Genomic DNA, 23024 nt, shown 5'->3' with positions numbered 1-23024 from the left:
TTTCTTTAATTATCATCTGATTTTGGTCTGCATTCTTTCATAGTTTTCTAGACTTAGTCACCTCACAACCACAAAGACCAGAGACTCACAGTATCACCAACAGTACCCGAGACCTAACGCTTCGGGACAGCTATCGAACTGAGCGTAGCCAAGATGTTGGTCCCTTTGATGAGACTTCCCTCAAGACAACGGGACAGCCTGCATTTTCCTCAAGCTCTCATATCAGAACACCACCTCCAAATAATATTCAAGGGCTGGGTCAAGTCATAACAAATTATGATCATTATTGTAATGGTATCCACCCTCTCACATGCAACAATGCTCATGATATTCTTTGTATGGGTGTTTTGAATCCAAACACTGAGTTCCCTGTTTCAAGCCTTGGTCGCGATCTGCCGAGAGATAGAACAGGTCAGCTGGCTTATTTTAACAACCGCAACATTGGTGCAGGAAACTCGCTTTACGTCCAGCGAGATTTCAACAGCTTCCTTGGACCTTTCCGCCATACATGGCAAGATTCACTATGCCATAACCAACTATTTTCCGAGTTGGACTCTGTCAATGCTTCCGAGGTTGTGCAAAGACCTCCATGTACGAACTCCTGGTTACTAGAGGGCAACATCCAGGATTCGGAATTCTTCGAGTCTGAAACCAACTTCTCGACGTCGCAAAATCTAGATGAAGGGTTCGGCATTACTCGCCGATTTACCGATCCGCATACTCTCAAATTTCGTATTGCTGCCGAAAGCCAGGACGTGTTTCCTTCCACTGAAAACGTAAACTTTGCAGATGAGTATGCTCTCGTTGAAGAAGTATTGTCTTCCGAAAAGGTTTCAGCCACGACATCTCATCTGTGCGACACCACTTCCAGTCTTGGCATAGCATCCAGTCCTGAGCTGTTCAGTTGTCCAGTTTGCCAACGCTTCCGCGGTGATGTGAAAACTGTGAGGTACGCTATATATCGCACGGCAATGTTTGACGTCTGCTAACGGTTTATAGGGAACACATGCGATGCCACGAGCGTCCGCACCGTTGTAATGCAACAGGATGTATCCGACGCTTCAGTACAATGCGAGACCTTGAGCGTCACCGCAGATCGGCTCATCAGAAAGCCAAGATGACATGCCACATCTGCTCGGCTCGCATTCGAGGTGGACGCGTGGATAACTTACAAAGACATATCAGAAATTAGCACCCGTTGAACGTTCTTAGTGAGGCTGGCCTTCAAGATTTTAAACCAACATGATTGAGGTTTTTGTTGGGGATATGAGACAAGCCCAGCCGCTTTATATTGCTCTGTTGTAAGTCACCAAATTCTGCCGTCTATCACCACCGATACCAACCTCGTGCTCATTAGTATTCTTATGTACAGAGAATAACCACGATATTACATGACAGGTTATGTAGATCAGAGATGTCCGTTGTTTTCTGATTCTACTGAATGGTCGATACATCAGGAAGGATCGTCAGGCCAGGGCTACGCATGAACGATAAATATCCTCCGAACCTTCTGGGGTTACACGAGCTACTGGAAACTGTACCGCTATGGTAACAACTCATTCATCTTTCTCAGAGTTTTGAAATTGTGTTCTTTGCAGTGTATATATCATACGGTCGTGTACATTACTCTCGGTTCATTGCTTAAAACACCTAAACTATTTTCTCTACATCTCAGCTGGTCGGAGTTGCATGGGCCTAGTGCATTCTGTTTGAAAGAACGCTTACCGAGTATGAGCGAAGCGTAATTAATCAGGTTACGTGTTGTCATCGCAGTGACATGTTGAACTTGTGGCTATACGTTCGTACTCTGTCTTAGACAGTTTCTTGCTTTCCTATGAGAATGTATGATCTAGATATGATATGCTGTCTCCAAATGAGTTATCCGGTGTCTGCCACAAAATTAAAACATTCAGTTCGAATCAACAAAGCAAGATCGGCCACCTGAATAGTTTATTTGAGCAATTATGAAATAGACTGTTTCAAACTTTCCTAGTTGTTTAGTACCATTATTAATTGAAAGTATCTAAAATCTGTAAGTTGTTGTCCTCACCATAGTACAACCGCTGACCTCCGAATAAAACGCCGTTCGAGACTCATAAATATCATCCCCAGGTATACGTAATCTAGCCTCCATAGTATTATCGGCCCATTTATTTGTAAGCCCTTGTTACTTCTTGTTCTTCTAGTATTTCTATTCCAAAGCTAATTCCCGTGCTAATACTAGCAGGCAAACACGAACAACTTCGACAGAGTCAAGACTATGAGACTGAGATTCGAGATTTGCCCAAGATGCGCGAGGCCGTGAGTGTCCTTGGCCGCTGCAGCAAGCACAAAATATCGACACCAATCGCTGACAAGCCCAGCCAACACTCCCACAGCAAAAAGAAATGCTGTCCTGGCTTTCGTTGCTTCTGCGGCGCGCCTCTTCTCTCTTTCTTTGATGTTGACGCTCTCTTTGTCTTGAACTCGTGTGGCACCTTGAGACAGATACATAAGGATTACGACAACGTTGATGATCAGGAGCAAGCCGTATAAAAAACCGAAAAGACCGAAACTATCCCTGGTTTCGCGCTGCCATCCGGTGCCGTTGTTTGCTCGGTCCACGATGATGTACTTTGCAAGGGATGCGGCACCGACCAACATAATCTGTTGGCCGGGGGACAAGACTAGCAGGCCTGTCACCTTGCTCGCAAGTCCCTCCTCTGCGGTCTCCTCCTTCTTTGGAGTTTCTGTGTCGGCACTTTCAGTTATTGAAAGTTTGGTGCTTGTTGAGCTAGTTGACCTTGCGGACTCTATCGAGGGACAAGGGGGAGCATTTTCCTGGATATCTGTTGCTACAGTTGTGCTGAGCTTGTCTTTTTCGATTTGACTTTTGTTCTGGTCCTCCTTCTTGTCCGTGTCATCCACAGCGTTACTTTTCATCAGATAGAAAATGGCTCCCTGTACAATGACTGTAGCAACGACGTGTCCGATGGCGATGGTTCTGAGGTTTCCGTTCTTCATTTTGGGGACTTTTACGGTCGCAACTACAACCAGAAAGATGGCATATAAGAAGCCTCCAAGACAGACGAGCGTCCTGTGTTTGAGTTTTCGGTTCGGATTGAGGGGGGCATTGCCTGACATGATGCAGAACCAGGTGTAAAAACTGATAAGGTTACTGAGCCATGCAATGGTACCATAGGACAAGTAGAAGTGAGGAAGGTCTCCATCGATGGAAAACGTGCTACCCGTGGTTACGTTGCAGCTGACTTTTCCATTGTTGTCGTTAATGCAGATGGATTGATAGCTGTCAGTGTTGCAGAGCGTCGCGAGCGAGCCCACATAATCGATGGAAGAACACCCTTTCGTGCCGTCAAGCATTTTGAATCGAATTAAAGGTTTACTAGAATATGCAGCTTCATGTTCCGTTTGTAAAAGATAGAAAAGTCGAATTTAAAGCAAAGATTCAATAATGCACTCTACATGGGAGGGAGTCAGCCTCTAATAATATCGCCCCAGTCAGCCGTACTGCCCGAGAGTCAGAATGTGGCGATTCTCAAGGCAGAATTAGGTCTACTCGGTACTGCCTAATCGGGATTCAAATAATAGCTAATGACTATAAGCAATAGTCAGAAGACAGCGATTTTCGGCTGTGTTGGGAGACCGACAACTAAAGGCGGACGGCTCAGCCTCGCCAACCAAGTGATTAGTGCATCCTTCTATGCAGATCGCCCTTTTGCAAACAGGCCATTCATTCGAAATCGACGAGTGTTTGTCCCACTCAATCGTAAGCGTCAACAACAGAATAATCCGCCTGCTCTGGGTGGCTGGTGTGACTGGGCATGGTGAGAAGGATGCCTCTATACCATCGAGTGCGGCAAGACGTCAAAAATTCATGTCGATTTCAGTATCCAACTTTTCTCCAAACATGCTTATTTCTATACATTTTATTGGGCAAGTAGTTCTCTGCAAAGATAAACAAAACATGTAATTGGCTGTACCCCGCACCAGCGAGTTTTTGACGTCTTGCCGCACTCGATGGGATAGCAACGTTCAATAGTAGGATAGTTAAACAGAATCCATCAATCCATAAACCTGTTTGTATCGAAATGGGCCAGTGAGTGCTGATGGAGGCCCTAATTGACAACAGTTCTAGGATTCCAGGTACAACTGCGTCAGCGGGTGACAAAAGAAGTGATACGCACTAAGTCAAAGTGTATCACCACTCACCGGCGATTTAACACTTAAAGAAGTGGCTCACGAAGGACAATCAGATATCAATACCTAAGTCAATACTTAATTTAATGGATTTCTTTGATTAAGATGTATAGAGGTTACTTAGAAATACGAAGTTTATGGTTAGGCATTGAAGTAGATGGGCGTTATAATGTATGAAATCAACTTATTTTTTGTTACCCACTAGCTACGGAATCCTATCGTTGCGGTACTCAACCACGTACAGAGGTTAATTTCGACTCCAGAGACACACAGCATTAAGAGTGCAGATCACTGTTATGTGAATGGCACAATTCTCAAGTCTAGCGCATATGCGGCTGTACAACGTCCCCATTCCTGATTATCGAAGGACACAATTCGACGCCGCTTGAAGTCTCGACGATACGGGCGTCTATGATCGTAGAAGCGGTTGCGAATCCGCGCTTATTGACGCCAAGTTAACCTCGTTGTCGGCTCCTATGGAGCCCAATCAGTGGATAATATGAAAAGAATTACAAAAGGCCTATGTTCCCTCACGCTAAGTCTTTGCTACCCTGACATGGGATGGGTGCTTTCCCTAAGCACAATTCAGGTACAACATCCTCCAAAAGACCGCATGCTCTTAAGATAGACACGGAATTCACTCAGGATAACTGGAAGTATACATGTGAGGTCCTCGAATCAATCAGTCGACTTCCTTCTGCCTTTCATAACAGCTGTCAAGAGTTAGGGCGCACAGCAGGCATAAGAGATCATGAGATAAAGTGGCTTATATGAGTCAGGAAGCAAGTGGGGAATATAGGCGCTTATAGGTAGGTACCTCGGATGCTGACCACGTAGAAAGGCACATGACGAGGCTGATCCCAGGAGCTCAGAAGAGGCAAAGCTCTCGTGGCAATAGCTAAGTAGCTAACTAGGAGGTCATATCCTTAACCTAAGAAATGATTCTTCCGTATAGCACCTTTCGCTTAGCATGGTTTCTGGTCTGTCTTAAAAACATGAATAGATAATAAAGATCCTGACCTGTGTACTTTGATAATGCGAAACACATCTCTACAAATACAGCCCTGCAAGGTGCTGAATACAGTGTCGCTCTCGTGTTGAGTGGATTACTGATTCGACTTCAAACTGGTTTTACTGAACGACGAAGCCTCATTATCAGGCAAATCTTAGCTCTTCCCATGATTAATCGATAATGAGACTCATTGGTTTCTTTTTCTCGCGACTGCGAACACATTTATCTTAAACTACGACGGTAGAACTACGGGTGATGGAGACTGCGAAGTAAATGGCACTCACACCTACTATGTGAGTATGACATTTCTTTTATATTGCAACGAGTATTTCGACCCACCAGCTTACATCAACGCTCGAGACGTCACCGTTCTGTCCAAAAATCCTCAAGGCAACAGTGATGGCACGCCTGCGGGTACCAGCACGGTCGAAAGAGTTTGCTGTGCTGCATAAGTTCCTCGCGTAGAACTACGTTCAAAGGGTTATAGACAAACATGTGTTTTGGTCATTGGCTGGCCTTAGCCATGTAACCATCGATGGGCAAGGATGACAACATACCTACTATGCATTCAACATGATTCAACTTGGTGGGCGAATGGAATATGCGGCCTACATAATTCGCCTCTCGTGTACTAGGAAATGTTAGGAAGGTAGCATTACTATGACCTCGTATTGCTCCCTCAGGCAAGGCGGCTCTCATCGCCCGCTTCTGTAAGTCGGTTCAACCACGCCACGCCTCAGTACATGAGGCCGCTCATTGTAGGAGTTAGTGGGCCTAAACTAGTAAGCATAACCTGTCGTCAGCCGCTTAGTCGGCAATTAGTCTGACGAAAGAGGGGTTGGTGGTAGCAAATACCGCAAACAGCAGGCTACCTAAACTTTTTAGTGGGTTGTCAGTCTCCCAATGATTCCAACAATTCGATCAACAACGTCGAGCAACATTTCCTGTTTAGAGAGTCTTCCCCCATAACGGTACAGCATCTTCTCATGCAAGCATTGTAATTCTGACTATGGAGGTGTCAAAGGTTGTCGCCCTTGATAGATTTGTCAAGGTTTGTTTATTGATGATAACTGAACCATTGCTGTTTCTCGGTATAGAACAATATACATCTCTCGGAGATTCCGGACCTCTGACCACTGAATTGGTTCTTAGCAAAGACTAGATTGGTAAGTGAGACTTGGGGCCATGGAGTTTTCACTTTCTAGGACTGAAGTCCTCTAAAAATTCTCTGTTGTATGTACATGTACGCTCTCCACATTATATTGACATGGTTACTAACTGAGGGGCTTAGGCAGCAGCGGGCCGGTCCCGCAGGCTGCTGGTGAGGCTTTGAACTAAGCAGCTTGAGGTAGAACTCGTACCTACTTGGAGTGCAGACGACAAGCCTATCCTCATCCACCGCGGGGACGGGCCGAGTCCGGTTTTAGTAAAGTATTCACAAGCTGAGCCGATCCAATCCGTTGCAGCAGGGCTGCATGATGACTGTCCATTCTGTCTGCATAACCGCCCGATCGACTAGATGCAAGCTTCTTACGTTCTTTTGCCCTGCAGGTTGCATACATACTACATAATGCTTATCGCTCACTCCTCTTTACCTAACGGCAAAAGGAATTGGCAGCAGGATCTCGAGGTACTATTGTTTTTGCCGTGTCTGCGACAAAAAGAACATGCCGAACATGGGCAACAGATCGCCTGCAGCCTGCAGCCGAGCTAACCGAGGTGTCATTGGTGGCCAAAAAGGACTCAAGCGCTGATGGACTGAGTCTCTGAAGTCTTGCCGGCGTTGGATCAGAAGTCCGTCATTCTGGTGGATGTGCTTCCCCTCGTCAGATGTTTCGGGCGATGCTTTTCGCTCGGTAGCTGGGCAAGTCGCTCTGTCTTCGAAGCGGGGTAATCACAGTCTTGAGTTGACCAACATTCCGTGGGTTAGAACGTTGATGGTGGAAAAGAAATCTATAAAAGCCTCATGAATCTTGCAAAGACGCTGTGTAATCTTGCTCATCATCGTACTTCTCCAATACAAAGTGTAAACAAAACCTTCAAAGCCCCAAAAATGCGTGTCAGCCTCTTCTTCCTCTCAGCTCTTTTGGCCAGCTGCTCCGCCGTGGCGATCCCCGGAGAGCACTCCCACGACCATGACCTCGCCATGGACATGTCTCCCGTTCCCCGAAGTGTGCTGGACAAGCGTGACTCATTCGACTGCAAGGGAAGCTCCCTCTGCTCTTCTTTGAAAGTTGCCGCATGTGACGACGCGGTGAACAACAAGCTCATCCGCAACAACGACGTCAACTACGGCGCTCCCGGGTACGTTTCCTTCTGGCATGAAGGGCCTTGATAGAACCTTCGAACACTAATGATTTCCGCCGTTGATCTCGAGTAGAAGCGGGAGACCAAACACGGGAGCATGCTCCAGCGTCTTTGGGGGCTATGGCTGCGGCGTCTTCATCCAGGGCAAATCCGGCTGTGCTCGCACCGGTAACCAGATGTGGTATGACTACCAAGACATCCGGAGCAACGGCTGCAGGGTCTGTGGCTCCAAGCATTGGGGCGACGGGTGTCTGACCACCATCAACTATGTCTCTGGTTGCTAGAGTATTTTCAGATTTTCTAGCATCCAGAAGCCTCAGTCCGTGCTTGGTTCCGATTATTGTGGCAGAGTACAATGGACAACAAGCGGGTTGAGATATAATACAATGACCGTCGTTACTGTAGCGTATATTTAATAATGTACCGCGTCTTCGTCACAAGATGCCGATACCCTGACACATATTGTTATACCTCAGTGTTATAAAGCCCCTATCGGCACAAACCTCGACTGGTCAATCGATCGGCGCTCGTTTGAATCTTGAGGAAGCTACTTCACAAATGAACCGCAGCAACGACTGTCCAAAGCCCACCGACTCAATGGGCCAAATGCTAGCAAACAAATTCTGTAGTTCCATGTATCTGCGATCATCGTCACTGTTGCCTTGGTTTGTTCGTTTGTATTGACTACTTTTAGGAAGACAGTAAGGGGTTATTGTCGCTGAAAGCACGATCCAGTGCCCCAAGGCAGCCCCAGCCCTGGCTCTGGCCGGCGCCGATACCTGGTTGAAGGCAAATGATACCCTTGGTAACTCTATTAGTACACGTACATATCTTTTCTTTCCTTTAGAATTATCCATTGGAATTATTCAACACCAAACAAGACGCTCAGTAATCTCACTGGAGACAAGCACGAGAGTCAGTTTAACTTCGCGTCTTGTGATACATGTCAAATTTTGTCTAATGAGAAAGTCTCATGAATTGTTGTCCCGTCTCGTTACTCTAAATAAATTGAAGACTATGGCGATCAGAAGGGCTCATTACCTCATCGATAGAAAACCCCGGAAACAGTGTCAAATACTGTTTTGGTGTTGCAGATGTATTCTCGTTCCTCAGATCCAACAGACTATTAGATGCAGAACTATGCTCTCAAGATACTGTCGTTTCATTTAGTATAAACGACGTAGATTCGAGAGGCCTGCCGCTTCTAAATTCTGTTGAATGGTGCCGTTCAACCGAATGCCGAATGGTCCCGCCTCAAGCGGACAGTAATGTTTCTTTCCACACATCGTATCCTGGAAATACGACCGAATAACACCGTATGCACAAAAGTTGGGTCCAGCTGCTGCAACGCTATGCTTGGAGAAGTCAGCATGAAAGCACCTGCTTAGTCAGACCTTCAACTTACACCCATGTTGTCGACGGTGAGACTCCGAGCGTTGGTATACTTCGGAATACTCGCGATAGCGCTATTTCTTCATGTCAGTGGTCGTCGAAACACATGAATTAGCAACTTACTTCTCAATAGGTGTGGTGGGATCGAAGGTGTTGCCGATGAATAGCACCGGGTAAGAGGTGTTACCACCGTACGGCCCTCGGAATACGTCGTTGGATCTGATGGGCCATCCGAGGCATCCTAGCATTGCCGAGGTCCAGATTTCTCCAGCCACGCTCTGATCTTGGAGAGCGCTGATGAGAGGTTGGATTTCCTCTAACGATTTCCCATACAAAGCATTGCTCTGGTCTGAGCACAGAACGCCGAGAGACTGTTCAGGATGCGAGCCTGCATACCCCTCCAAGCCATCAAAGCCAAAAGCCACGTTGGTCTGCTCTGTCCAAGCAGCAAGGGTATTCGATGAAAGAGCCTCTTCCAAGCCAACAAAGGAACCCGCGATCTTGCCGAACACGCTCAATGGCGCAACTGCTGCGTCGAGTAAGGTGTATTTGAATGTTTCCAAAGCCAAGGCAATCTCCGTGGCGTTTGACCAGTTCTCGGCCTCTGCCAGCCGTGCATCAAGCTGAGCGAACGAAGCATTCCACCGCTTGAATATATCCATTGCTGTGTTCCCTGTGTAGTAAGAGCAGGCTGGCCCTGCGGCGTGGCAGTAGACGAAGAAGGCCCCCAGTACGCCGTCGAGATGGTTGACACTGTTCGAAGTGAAGTTTGACTGGAATCCCTCGGGACTAACATTTCCATCAAGCGCAAAGTGACCGACCCTGCCTGGAAACATGGAAGCAAAGGTCTGGCCAAGGAATGTACCGTAACTGATGCCGTAGTAGTTCAACAGAGTGGAGTTTAGTGCTGTACGTTCGCCATCAGGGGTAACAGCAAAGGCGTCTACAATGCTCAACATATCGCGAGCGGTGACTGCGCTGGTCATGTGCGGGCCGGCCTCGGTATCGGCGCCAGCCTGCGCTTGGCACCGCTCGCCGAGCTCCTTACCAAAGTCGATGAATTGTTGGTAATATCTATCGACGAACCTAGGGACATCTCGCCGAGAAAGAACCTGACTGCGGGGCAGTACTATGCCTGCAGAGCAGTTCGGTCGCGGCTCACTGAGTCCAACGCCTCTGGGGTCGAAGCCTACGATATCGTAATTCGAGCCGGCCACGGCTTGGATTGTGGAGCCATTGTTCCGGGCGAGTTCGATGCCAGAGCCTCCTGGCCCTCCCGGGTTTATGAGGATCATGCCGCGATAGGGACCATCCGGGGAGTTGGAGGCGGCTGGGAACTTGATCAGAGGAACGGCGGCTCTACCCAGGTTTGGTCTCTGGTAGTCAAGGGGAACCTAATTTTGTGGTTTTAGTGACAAATGAGGGGCATGTGATGGGTAGTCCTACATCGAGCTTAGCACAGAGGAAACTGCCTCCACACGCACACCAGACGAGGTCTCGAGAGGGTGTGATTGAGTCGAAACTACAGTTCTGCGCTCTTGATGTTCCCGCGCTGAGAAGCGTAAGCGTCACGAAAAGCTTCCATGACAACATTGTCGTCGGTGTGGTTGAGGCAGCGGTTGTGAGGCAGATTCAGACCCAAGCAGATATTTGAGTGAGTTGAGCAATCAGCTCGATGATTCTGTCTTATGAAATTGTTGCCAATTCTCTACACGGGAAATCCTGTGATATTTAATAGTCTTGGATTTGACTGTATTCCGTATTGAGACGAATCTGCAGGGTCAATTATGCGTAGCCAATAATGTGAGGGTCATCCCTTTCGAGACAAATTCACATCTATCCAGACTTCTCCGCCGTCCCTTCTTCTGATCCCACCATCTTGGTCTGGCTTCAACAGTTTAGCAAAAAAAAAAAACCCCCCCATTGTATCAACACTGCAATTCTTTGCCTAACGTTAGGTAGTTTACAAGGGGAATCTGACGATAGCTAGAAAAGGAGATTAGAAGGAGGCTGTGCTGCATGGATATCCGTGTCGCTTAAGGATGTCTATTTATAGTCTTCAGCTCTGGTTGGAATGCGGTGTTGTAGACCATGACGGATGACGTCCGTTTTGTCTTGATCTTCCCGTTGTGGATAGCGTGGGCAATAGGCAGCAGCCAAAGTCTCTGTGCAGATACCATGTCTACCCCGAACCAATCAAGACTACAGATGTTCTCTGGCGAGCTCTTTGCCATAGCCACGATCGGGCTTCATGGATTCAAATACGAGATATCTTGACGTCGTCGAGAACTTGCTATTTTCAGTCAATTCGCAGTCCTCATTGGCTTGATGCCCTTTATCAGCGTAATGTGAATCACAACAAGCTTGTTTACATGTGTGTCTGTTCCCTGTCTGACGCGTAATTGCGCTAGAAGAGGCAGTTTCGTGTTCCTTATTTTTCTTAGAACCCTGACGGAAATCTTAAGAACGTCTCAAGATTTAGATCATTTGGTATGAGACGTGGACTAATGACCATGGGGGCGCGGCCACCTTCTCCTGCGTTGGAGCGATGTCATCCCTGACTTTACCCTGGGGCCAGAGTCGATCTTGATTATAAACCTACTATACATTCCATTGGAATGTGCTAGTGTCTTTTTATGATAGGCCATTTCCTAGACGGAGCCTGGTTGATATTAGTTGAGCAGAGTAAGAATGCTAACCAGGGGATAGAACCCAAGAACGTCACCTTCCACAGAGCTATGTATATAAGGGAAAAGACACTTCACAAAGAGACGATATTTCAACCTACATTGGAGGCGCTACATAGCGACAGTGATGAGCTGAGGGGCGGCAGTCATTGGCCTCAACTTCGACTGCACCAATCACCGATGGAAACCAAGACGCCTCATAGGGCCATTCGTGTAGAATGACCGAGCTCTGATTCATTCTAAAAGTAAATTTCATCGCGTTCATGGTGTAAAAAGTATGAGCGCAACATCCATAATACCGGCTAAAGATATACACAGGGAAGTAGAGAACACGCGTTCAGGTATCATAGGATGTACCTAGTCCTGAACGATAAGTACGTCCGAATAGTTTCGAATAAAGATTCCAGTGAATATGGTGATTTAAATCGAATAAAGGTTTCCCATACTGTTGTCATGTGACTCATTCAGAGCCCAGTTATCGCGGCAGGTTTGGTTTTGATGCGGGTGAATCTTGGAGTCAGAGGCAACCATATTGACGTGCCACCTCTGAAAAAGTTTGAAGAGCTGGGGGATACTGAACAAGTAGCTTTGGAGTTCGCTTGTGCAAACAATCAGACATTGAGTGTCCAAGAATGAGCCGTTAGCGAGTTGAAGCACTACTGCAGGCGCGCTGCCCAGGCCTAGACATCCCGATAACAGAGCCTGATAAAAAAGACTGCAGAGCTTCAGCAGAAAATATATGCAGAAGCAAATTTACTTATAGTCAGTTTACACGACTGGAGAATCAGGAAGTGTTGCTAATCACAAAGGCACAACAGAAGTTGTATTTCGAGAGTTGTAACATTGGCTGCAAGTGGAAGGTGACCCGTTTTGGGAACGGGTGAAGTCGGTGAAGGTGGGGGCACAAACCTTCACCGAATAGCGCTATGCAAGAAGTCTCCACCTTATTTTTTATCGCTGGAAGGACTCCACTAAAATTTTCTTATCGGACCCCCAACTCTCTCGATTTCTTTTGCGCCCGGGTCCTCGTCCAAGGTCTGCTTGTTTCCAATTGTGACCGCAGCTCGAGAAGATTTTCACATTTCGGTTCAGAATACACAGAGAACTACACGCGCAGTAGAGGCGATCACAAAACCCCTCCTAAAAGCCCAGAACATGTCGGGCTTCCAGATCCCCGGCCTGGGGTTCGCGAAACCCAACGAGACCCTGCCGCCTCTGCCCCCGACGTGCTCGCGGCAGCGGCCAGCTTCGAGGGCATCGACACCAGCAACGGCGCCCCGCACCAGAAGCAGGAGCAAAAGCAGGAACAGAATGAGGACACGACAATGGGAGAGAATGCCGCCGCCGAAACCCAGCCCGCCCCTGCGCCTGAAGCACAGTCGGCCGCTGCGCCGGAGCAGGCCAAGTCCAACGAGCCCGAGGCCATGAACGTCGACGATGTCACCGAGCACCCCTCCCTGACCGATGCCCTCGAGGCCATGATCAGCGGACTCGACCCTACACCACCAGTTCAGATTCCCGCTGCGGCTCAGGAGGCCACCGCTGCGGCCCAAGACACCTCAGCACCCCAGGCAGTCGAAGGCACCGCCGCCGCAGAACAACCCCCGCCGAAGGCGAACACCCCGAGTGGGAGATCGACTCCTCGCCCTACGAGTCCTCGTCCGAGTCGAGCAGCGATGACTCCTCGTCAGACGAGGAGTCCGAGGCCGGCGGCTACCAGCTGCTCGGCGTGGAGGAGACGGCGCGCATGCTGATGGAGATGGAGGGCGGCTCAGACGACGAGGGCGGCAACGATGCGGGCAAGGCCGGGGCCTCGGGACACCTGCGGACGAAGAACGAGATGGCCGTCGAGACCATCCCCAAGCCCGACGTCACGCTCACCGCGGACGACAAGATTGAGGAGCTCGGCCTCGTCGACCAGATCGTCGAGAACATCATGGTCGTCAAGGCCTTCACGTCCGGCGAGTACCAGGTCCTCGACACGGGGTCCGTGCTCTGCACCGAGGACCGCAAGGTGTTTGGTGTCGTGTGGGAGACGATCGGCAAGGTGCTGCAGCCCATGTACACCGTCATGCTCTCGACCGCCGAGGAGATCAAGGAGGCCGGCCTGGCTGTCGGGACCAAGGTGTACTACCCGCCCGCGCACGCAAACTTTGTATTCACGCAGCCGCTCAAGAGCCTCAAGGGCTCCGATGCGAGTAACATCCACGACGAGGAGGTTGCGGAGGACGAGATGGAGTTCTCGGACGACGAGAAGGAGGCGGAGCACAAGAGACAGATCAAGCAGAAGAAGAAGGAGGCGAGGTTCGGCAAGGGCGGCGGCGAGGGCCGGGGACGGGGCGGTCGCGAGCCGCACCCGCTGCGCAATGAGGTCAGCGCGCCGCCGGTGGAAGGCGGCCTCAACTACGACGACGAGGACGATGGCCCGTACAAGCCGCTTGCGAGGCCCCCTGGTTTCGGCCAGGTCCCGCCGACGCAGCAGAACTTCACCACGGAGCCCGAGCCCGGTCGGTTCGGCGGCCGCAGAGGCGGACGAGGCGACTTCAGGGGACGGGGCGACAGAGGCAGAGGAGGTCGCGGCCGCGGACGTGCCGGCCACGGAGGCAGAGGGGACCACAGAGACGGATACTCGGCGCCGCCGCACCAGAGGCATCACTCTTCACAACAAGAGGGCAGCCAACAGCAGCCTCAAGGACAATGGGGCGGCAACAGCGGCTACCAGGCTCCTCCCCCCCGCAGAGCTACAACCCCAGCAGACGGCACCGGCGCCGACGGCACCGGCGTTCAACTTCCCTTTCCCTGGCCTGCCCGCGCAGCCGGGACAGCAGGGCTTTCCCGCAGTGCCGCCGCCGCCGCCTGGCTGGCCGGCGCAGGGTGGACAGACGGCGCAGAACCCGCAGGGGGCCTACATCAACCCGGCCTTCTTTGCGGCTTTGCTGGGTCAGATGCAGCAGAATCAGGGACAACAAGGCGGACAGCAGCAGCAGCAGCAGCAGCAGCAGCAAGGGCAACAGCCGCCTCAGCAGCCTCCTCAGCCACCGCATCAATGGGGCGCTCAGCCGCCTCCACGGTAAATTTGCGGAAGGGAAGGCTTGGACGGAGTGCGCGGACGCGAAATAGGCTCCATCGGGGACCAGGATACCGTGGCACAACGCGCTGAGGGGAGCTCTTCAGTTCCCGGATGCGGTCGACGGCGCAGGTTGGATCATGGACAGCAGTATCCTGAAGGATCAGAAACAGTCGCGCATGCCCGCAACGCGCGCGGACGTCCTGTGCAAATGAGGCCTCGGAACCAGGGGCGCGAGCTGTGTTGGGTGGCTTGCCCTAGCTGCCATAGTTCCTACACCGGCCCGGAATCCAGACCCGAAGGTTGAGCAGCGAATTACCCAGATGACACCTTAAGAAGTAACAGCAGCCTCTACCGTATGCTGTAATCATTAGACCATGAAAAGCGACTATGCAAAGGGAAGGGACGGCCTAGTCTGTGGAATAGAGATAAGACGATTTGTTTCAAGGTTGTGCGTGTTCTGTTTGGACCAGCGCACATGCTGGCTCCGAGGCTTACGCCTGAACAGATTGAGCCGCCATGTTTATTTTTGACAGCTCTTCAGTGTCCTTGGCTTCCCAAAGCCAAACTTGTCGCATGCCGTCACTCGGCTGTATGGCAGATCCTGTCTAGTTCAATAAGGAGACGAGACATTCTTGTCGCAGAGCTGCATGACGTAGGGCCGAAGTATGTACTGTACGGATCGCCGGTCCTGTCTCTGTTTCTCCCAAATAACCGGAGCGAAACGAAGGCTCCCTCAGATTGGGCTCGTCGTTTGAAACAATGCCGGCTACTGGCTGGCTGGCAAAAGACCTTGCATAGGAGACAGTGAGATGAATGCGTAGATCTACGACGCTGAAGCCTCGGTTGCCCAGGTTCCGCACAAAGCCAAACCCGCTCGATTATGTCATGGATGCGACGCTCCCGACACCCTGGGAACGACAATCTGAAGTGATTGCGCGGTTTTCTTTGTTGTTGGAGAGAATCTCACAAGGATCCGAAAGGGCTCCATTCGCAATCATCGGACGTCGTTGGCTGCCTGCGGCGTCTTCCTCCAAAGTCGCATCCGGGGGTTTCCCCTGGGAATTACCCGTAGGCCATAGATTTGCCATCAACTCTCCGCGTGTTCTTGCATGGGTGACGGGATAAGGCTGGTGGGCGAGGAAGCGTCGGTCATTTTGAGTGTGGAGATGGCCGTCAGAAGTGAGTGGAAGTGCCAGGCACAAGAACCCTTGGCAGCGGCACCCGCTGGGTACATACTATGTACTTGACTAGGGTGGTAGATCATGGGGGGGAGAGACAATGGGCGAATGGCGGCGGGGGCGGACCAACCGGTCTGTTTCAGAAAGACTATCAATTTCACTGGGCTGCGCCGTTGGGTTATTGCCGGCCGACAGCGTCGTCCAAGGCATGTCTTGGAATTGGGTCCTTCAAGATTTGTTTCTCCTTGAGGACCTTTGAAAATTTCCGCACAGCGGGAAGTCTAAACATAACGGAAAAAGCAACGAGATCAAACGTTGTGCTTGGCCTGACAAGCAGTTGAGCAGCACACCGACCTTTCGAGGGAGAATACGATAGGGCATCAAACGATATGTCTCGTATCGGAGGCCAGCAGACGCAGGGCACCCGACTGACCTGAAGCTCAAGAGGGGCCTTGAGGCTCTTGAGAGTCGACCAAGGGACCTGGGCCTTTACGAGTGAAAACCTTTCTTTACAGGAGCAGCGAGGATGTTGTGCCAGGAAGGCAGCAAGGGACATGATCGCTTATTCCGGGGAGCTTTCGGATGAATGAGACTTTGGCTGTCGGTGCCAGCTGCGACATTGTGCAAAGAAAGCGCTGTCTGTATCAGGCTTTTTAGAGTTTCCGGTCCGAATATTGAGATGACGATAGGCAGCCCAGCCTCACCACCGAACGCGCCAGCCACAACGGCTTTTGGCAAGTTCCAACAAGACGGAGCGAGGACGAAAGCTATTTCGGTGCAATCGTGCCTTTCCTCTCGAGTCGGTGGGCCGGTCTAAATGTGGTGACCTGCATGAGGAGAGCAGCCGCCCCGCGCTTCTCGAAGGGATCGATGCGGGCTTCGCGAAGAGAAGAAACGCGTCGCGCCCAAAGTAGGCACAAAGAGGCGGCTTACTGGGGCGAGATGGTGCTTCGCGGTTGTGCAAGGGAAAGGGGAAACGGCGCTTGTGGCCTTGGTGTGTGTGTTTGTATGTGTGTGTGTGATGCTGGAGTGACTGGCCATCAACGCCCTTGTCCCGCACTTTGGACTTGATGGCGGCCCCTGTTGGTCGGGGTGCTGGGTGACGGTGACGAGTGACGGAAGGAGCAGGGGACGTTGGATGTTGGGGGCCGCTGGTTGGGAGCTCGGGCCAGGGTAAACGCCGTCGTTGCTGTGCCCACTTGGGACGAAGTGATTGGACGAACATGGGAGGAACCCTGAGCAAACAATCTCGTTTATTTCGTGAGATGCGCGGTGGGGCCTGCAGAGGCATACTTTTCAGCCAACCAGAAGAGACAGGTACCTGACAGACAGGGTGCTGAGAGGCGCCCCCCCCTGCCTTAGCGTAGCCCGTGCATGGCACTGATGAAGATGGGCGCCGGTGTGGATGGGAAAAGCGCCGGGCCTCCGCGCGATTGAATCGAGTGAGGCATTTGTAACGGGGGACATGACAGCGCATTGTTTTATGCAAAGACAAGCCATGATACCTCGCAAGCCATCATGACCTGGGTGCCTACCGTGGTACAGCGCTGTGGCCGTGAGGGTATCGCAGACAAAGAAAAAACCAAAAAACCACACAAAACCCCCCCCCCCCCCCCGGTTTGCGGATTCGTGCCACTATCGTGGAATGTTTGTAGTGTACGGCGGTTCGCATTCAGACTGGCCGACCAGCTCACAATGGCGGTGTTACCTGACGGCGCAGGCAGGGAGACAGACAGGCGGGCAGAAACAGAACGGACGATGAAACACTGACTCGGCGAGGTGGCGGCTTTGGACCAGTGCATTGTCGAATGACCGTCGAAGTCTGGGGGGCCGCTACTGCGCATTCCTTGTGCCTCGTGCTTGTCCCCTCATTGTTAGATTTTTGTGCAAGGTGGGATCCGAGCACTCGCACCTGCACTTGCACTTGCACTTGCAGCAAGCCTAGACACCACAAGGGCCATCCCCGGATGCGACTAACACCACGGCAAGGACTGCAAGGGCAGGAGCCATGACCTCCTTCTTCTTCCATGGCTCACCAACATACACAAGCGCGCCATTCCCCTTTTATCCTGGCCCTTCTTCACGGACCTCGCTCGCTGTCGCTGTCTGCTATTCCCAGTCTTACGAGTGTGGGCGAGTGAGTGAGAGTGGGAGTCGTCCCTAGTCTCTATGTACTCTGAGTGCCGCTTGGAACCCTTTCGAGTGTGCCGTGCAGCAAGGATCTCCATCCCAGCAATCATCCTCCAGTCGCCCAGACCCTTGTCATCCGTCCGACCTTGCTCGGGGCCCTTTCCCAATCATCCAGCATCTGCCGTTGACTGCATGCAACCTCGACATGCCCGTTACCCTTCTTCTCACTGTCTCCTCCCACTTTCGTCCCTCTCTTCTTCCATCCCTTCCCTTCCTCTCCATCCCGTCCGAACTGCACTCGCTCACTCACTGGGACTGACTGCACTGCGTCTTGCTGTCGCTGCTGCTCAGAGAAACGGGTCGTCTTCTCCCGCAGCCCCCCCAAGAGCCCACCGTGTGCAGATTCATCCGTTCTTTCCACCCACATACACTTGCAACACACGACGTTGCTTCGTCTTCATGACAATCCGTTAAGACTTTTTGCGACTGTCAAACGACTGTGAGCTGGTAGTGAGAGCGATCGTCTTGACGTTCTCACCCTCACCCACCTTCTCACTTTACTCTCTTTTTCTGGGCCCAGCGCCGCTTTGCATTCGTTCCAAACCCGCACACATACAACGCACACACATCACTCGACATTCTCAAATAAACAACACTCATACTCGAGTACCAAAGACAGTTCTCTCTCGTCGACGATTCCTGAGCAACACCACTCGACTCCCCTGGCTGGACCCATCTATACAGCCTGTTCATTCTTTTGACGACCACCTTACGAATACTACCTCGCCTCTGGAGTCCGATCCCTTCAACTTTCTCATCGCCAGCCTCTCCCGCACGCGCGAGATACTCCCTCCTTTTGCAGATACCCCGCCGAGACCCACGATATTGACGATACAAACTCCCTAACGCCTCACTACCAACCTCACAGATCACGACGATTGCTGGCTGGATTAGTCGCACTCACACCCATTTCGATTGGATTGGACCAGACCGCCAACCTCAGACATGGCTCACCATCACCACGGTCACAGGCATCTGCCTCGCAACCCCGACTTCTGGGACGATGTTGGAAAGACATTCAAGGATCTGAATCCCTTTGCGTCCAATGACGAGGATGACAGCCCAACTAACGGAGGTAAACTTGAGATCCGACAAGACGACGATGATGAAGTCCCGACCACACGGCGCGCTAATACGAGACAAGGTCGGTCGACTGTTATCAAAACCATCTACCAGACCGTCACCGACGGCGACGTTCGCGCCACCCCAGCTCCTCCACGAGACTGCTGGTCGCTGAATCCCCCCTTCCCACCCGGACGAGGGCGACGTCGTCTGACTCTACCGAAACCACCATCGCGAAGGCTGGCGCGCCTGTGGCCATGACGCCCGCCAGTTCGTCCACCTCCGTCGACGACGACTCATCTACCTCGCTGCCTTCCGTCATTGAGGAACCCCTCACTGAGAGCATCCCCACCACCCTCGCTATTGCAACTGACGTTCCGACTCTCATCCGAACCACAAAATCCGCCGCGACCGCGGATGGTGCCAGCGCCATTTCTTCCGCATCGCCGAGCGCCACCTCGACCACGGAGAAGTCGACCAGCTCTGAGACCAGCGGTGCCGCAAAGGCTGGTATTGCCATTGGTGTTCTGGCTGGTGTCCTTATTGTCTTCCTGCTCGTCTTCTACCTTTTCAACCGCCGCAAGAGGCAGCTGGAGCAGCAGCGCTTGTCTGATGAGGATGAGAAGAGCAACGGCTTCGGAACCGCCGCCGCCGTGACCAGTCAGGACCCCCGCGCTCCCCGTATCAGCCTCCGTCCTGTCACTCAGTTCTTGCCCAACCTGAACATCGACAAACGCGCCAGCCGGAACCCGGCTGTTAATATGAACGCCAACTTGGCTCCTGCTGCTGCTGCTCTCGGTATCCGCAACCCTGGCCAAAGCGCCTGGGACAGACCGACAACGAGCCAAAGCGCGAACCCCGCCAACCCGTTCGGCGCTCAAGCCGAGCGAATCAATGGGCCCATTGCCGAGGAGTCTGTCCGCTCTTTGAACCTCAATGAGAAGCCTCTGCCCATCGTTAGCGTTACTGAAGCTCCCCCTGCCGTTGATTCAGGTGCCCCGGCTTCCGGCGCGGTTAACGGTGCTGATGTTGCTGCCGGCGCCGCCGCTGCTGCTGGTGCCGGTGCTCTTGCGGCTGGAGCCTTGACTCGCAAGGCGTCGACTCGGAAGGACGGCCCCAAAGCCCTGGACCTTACTCTACCTCCTCCTCTTGCGCCCATGTCTACGGTTCCCGCTTCACCCGCCGGAACCGCCTACAGCACGGACTCTGCCGGCCCTGGTCACCAGTCTTCGGCCTCCACGGGCTCTGCTGCTATCGCCGCTGCGGGCGGGCCCGCCAACACGACTGTTCACCGAGTGCAGCTCGAATTCATGCCCACTCTCGAGGATGAGATGGAACTGAGAGCCGGTCAGCTTGTGCGCCTTCTGCACGAGTACGACGACGGCTGGGTAAGTGACGGGAACACCAACAGCCATGGCTCTTACGCTGACATATCACTAGGCCCTTTGCATCCGCTTGGATAGATCCCAGCAGGGTGTTGTGCCGCGCACCTGCTTGTCCGCTCGTCCCGTCAAGCCCAGGCCTCCCCAGGCTCAAGGACCTCGTGGCCAACCGATGGGTCCCGGCGCTCCTCGCGGCCCCGGCCCCAACTTCCCTCCTGGTCAGCGCCCCATGAATCAGGGTGGCCGACCCGCTTCCCCCGCTGGACACGGCCCCATGGGGCCTGGCGGCCGCCCTCAGTCCCCTGGTCCTCGCTACCAAGGACCTCCGGGACAACGACCTCAGAGCCCCAGCGGAATGGGAGGCCGTAAGCCGAGTCCCCCAGGACCTAGCCGAATCCCTCAGCCCAGCAGAATGAACCCCAACGGCCCTCCTAATGGCCCTCAGAACGGGCCTCAGGGGTCCCCATCTCAGGGTCGTCCAGGCCCGCCCATGGGACCCGTCGGCCGCAAGCCCGTCCCGGGACAGGCCGTTTAAACTGTACAAAAACAGCGTCGACGTATAATGGTTCCCTCCGTACATAACGTCTTTTGGCACAAAGACTGGGGATTCATCTTTCGTCTGGCGACAGACTAGGGTCTACTATACATTCTGGACAGCACGGGCAAGGCGTTTTCTGCAAACTACCAAAAAGACTGGGGGTTTCCCCAACTGGACTCTGATGATGAATCCGATCAAGAGCGAATCCAACGACGCGTATTATACCATTCCAGTCACTCATTCATGACGAACCTTTTGATACACCTGTTTTGCATCCTGATACCCGTCAAGGCCTGCAAAACTGAATTTCTTCCATCTTTCTCGACGCTCACTCAACCCCCTCTTTTTCTCGATTTCGATTCGATATACCTGTTTCGACTCAATCCATCCAACCAGCAGCCTCCTTTTCTCTGCAGTTGCCTCGATTGAGTACCGGGACAGGGAACACGCCTAGTGCTTAATGTATATTCCTCATTCTTGTTGTTTGCTTTTTTTTAAGTCGCCTTCTTCTCGTTTCATGGTTTCTTCTTGCAGCTCTGGTGGCTAGCTGGGCTTGGCCGTTCCCGCGAAAAGCCGGGGCGACCAAAGTAGGGTGGGACGACGATGCAGGCTGCGTTGGGTCCCTTTTTGATGCCTTGAATGGCTAGGCATGAAGGGGACAGGATAGTGCGAGATGCTAGGTGACACGATGCGGTAGGCGAATGAGAGATGCATAGATGGAGGAGATGGTGTCCTCCCGCGAAAGAAGGACGACAGAGATGCTTGTGTCGAGCAAGCTAGGTAGACAATGAGATGCTGATAACTTGAATCGATGTTGATGTGTTTGGCTTGCGGTGATTCGAGCTAACCTGATGCTTCCCGTCGAGCAGAGATGCAGGACAACTGGCCAAGTCGTAGATGCTCCTTGTAAGTTGCAACGAACAACGTGACATCCCCACGTTGGCTGTTTATCTCATTGTCAGCTGGGCAGAGAGACCAATCTCGATCGAGGTGGTTTACCTTGACCCCCACTGTCAAAAATCCCACATACAATCAGAAGGCCAGCCCGAGACTTTCGACATGAGCTTCCGTGGTGGCTGGACATCGTGTGCTCTTGGCTCTCAAACAGACTGTCGTCTTGCAAACCGGGTCCCATCCCATCCTTGAGGACGTATTCGTGCGTTCGTGAGTACGTCGTTATCCAAATGATGCAGCCCACAGAGCCAGGATCAGCGTTCCTCGCGGTCTTTTCATGTTGACGGACGCGCAAGTCGTCGGCAGCAGAGAATGTATCGTGCTCAATGGGGGTTGCCAGCTGCAGTATCTCAAGCTTAGTGGAAGCGGCCGAGAACGGGTACGGTCAGGTCTGGTGACCAAGCCACCCCGTATCAAAACCCGTGACACATGCCAGTAGAAAGCGTTTGATATGCTCCGCGAGTATACTTCGTGTGTCCTGCCTGCTCATCATCACCTCCTGCCAGCTTGTTGGCGCTCCAAGGCTGTAAAGAAACGAACCCCCGCCCGCCCGCCCCCGATAGATGATGCTGAACATGGACATGTCTTGGCTCATGGCCGATCTTTGGAGCACCTTGTTCTCATGACGTCGCTTGTTTCGAGGAAACGCTAGTCTCGAGGCCTCAAGCCTCGCACGTGTGCTTGTTCAGCCTGCCACGACGAGGCCGACCATCGACGTTCCCCGCAGAGACGAAGAGGGGCAGCACACTCGCCGCCCCTTTCCACCGCCTCCCACGTGTGAATATACGTCTGCTTCTCGCCTCAAGATGGAACTGAGCTATATTTGGTCACCTAGGGGGAAATGAGAGGGGTTTCTAGGTCTTCTGCTTCTTACTCCAAAGGCATTGAGCGACGAACCTCCTTCGGCGAATCGTGCCTAGAGCCGGTAGTTCATCATGCTGTTGTACGCATCAAATGGCTCTTCGCATCCTCTTATGACTTGTAGGCATCCAGAAGTGATTTATCTTAGGGAGAATGAGACCGGTTGCAGGATCTTGTCACTGGGAGCGTCTCAT

At 52.1% G+C, this 23024-nt stretch overlaps 5 protein-coding genes across 5 annotated transcripts; 3 read left to right on the top strand and 2 right to left on the bottom strand.

Moving 5' to 3' along the window:
- Nucleotides 1-2220: 2220 nt before the first annotated feature.
- On the bottom strand, nt 2221-3003 carry ColSpa_05485 (uncharacterized protein; the record flags this gene model as incomplete). The annotated part of the gene is made up of 1 exon (XM_049271697.1): nt 2221-3003. One exon carries the CDS (start codon nt 3001-3003, stop codon nt 2221-2223), a length of 783 nt encoding a protein of 260 aa, XP_049127654.1.
- A 4259-nt stretch (nt 3004-7262) lies between these two features.
- ColSpa_05484 (uncharacterized protein) lies at nt 7263-7800 on the top strand (the record flags this gene model as incomplete). Its single annotated transcript, XM_049271696.1, has 2 exons — nt 7263-7513; nt 7623-7800. The coding sequence occupies 2 exons, from the start codon at nt 7263-7265 to the stop codon at nt 7798-7800; spliced, it is 429 nt and encodes a 142-aa protein (XP_049127653.1).
- A 1112-nt stretch (nt 7801-8912) lies between these two features.
- Nucleotides 8913-10203, bottom strand: ColSpa_05483 (tripeptidyl aminopeptidase; the record flags this gene model as incomplete). The annotated part of the gene is made up of 2 exons (XM_049271695.1): nt 8913-8982; nt 9032-10203. The coding sequence occupies 2 exons, from the start codon at nt 10201-10203 to the stop codon at nt 8913-8915; spliced, it is 1242 nt and encodes a 413-aa protein (XP_049127652.1).
- A 2547-nt stretch (nt 10204-12750) lies between these two features.
- ColSpa_05482 (H/ACA ribonucleoprotein complex non-core subunit NAF1) lies at nt 12751-14669 on the top strand (the record flags this gene model as incomplete). Its single annotated transcript, XM_049271694.1, is given in 4 exon segments — nt 12751-12821; nt 12842-13221; nt 13287-14102; nt 14122-14669. The coding sequence occupies 4 exon segments, from the start codon at nt 12751-12753 to the stop codon at nt 14667-14669; spliced, it is 1815 nt and encodes a 604-aa protein (XP_049127651.1).
- Nucleotides 14670-18978: 4309 nt separating this feature from the next.
- On the top strand, nt 18979-21012 carry ColSpa_05481 (uncharacterized protein; the record flags this gene model as incomplete). Its single annotated transcript, XM_049271693.1, has 3 exons — nt 18979-19227; nt 19335-20483; nt 20536-21012. The coding sequence occupies 3 exons, from the start codon at nt 18979-18981 to the stop codon at nt 21010-21012; spliced, it is 1875 nt and encodes a 624-aa protein (XP_049127650.1).
- Nucleotides 21013-23024: the final 2012 nt, after the last annotated feature.

Source organism: Colletotrichum spaethianum (assembly GCF_022836535.1).
Source record: "Colletotrichum spaethianum MAFF 239500 DNA, contig12, whole genome shotgun sequence".
Classification (NCBI taxonomy): Eukaryota; Fungi; Ascomycota; class Sordariomycetes; order Glomerellales; family Glomerellaceae; genus Colletotrichum; species Colletotrichum spaethianum.
This window is presented reverse-complemented; position numbering and strand designations above follow the sequence as displayed.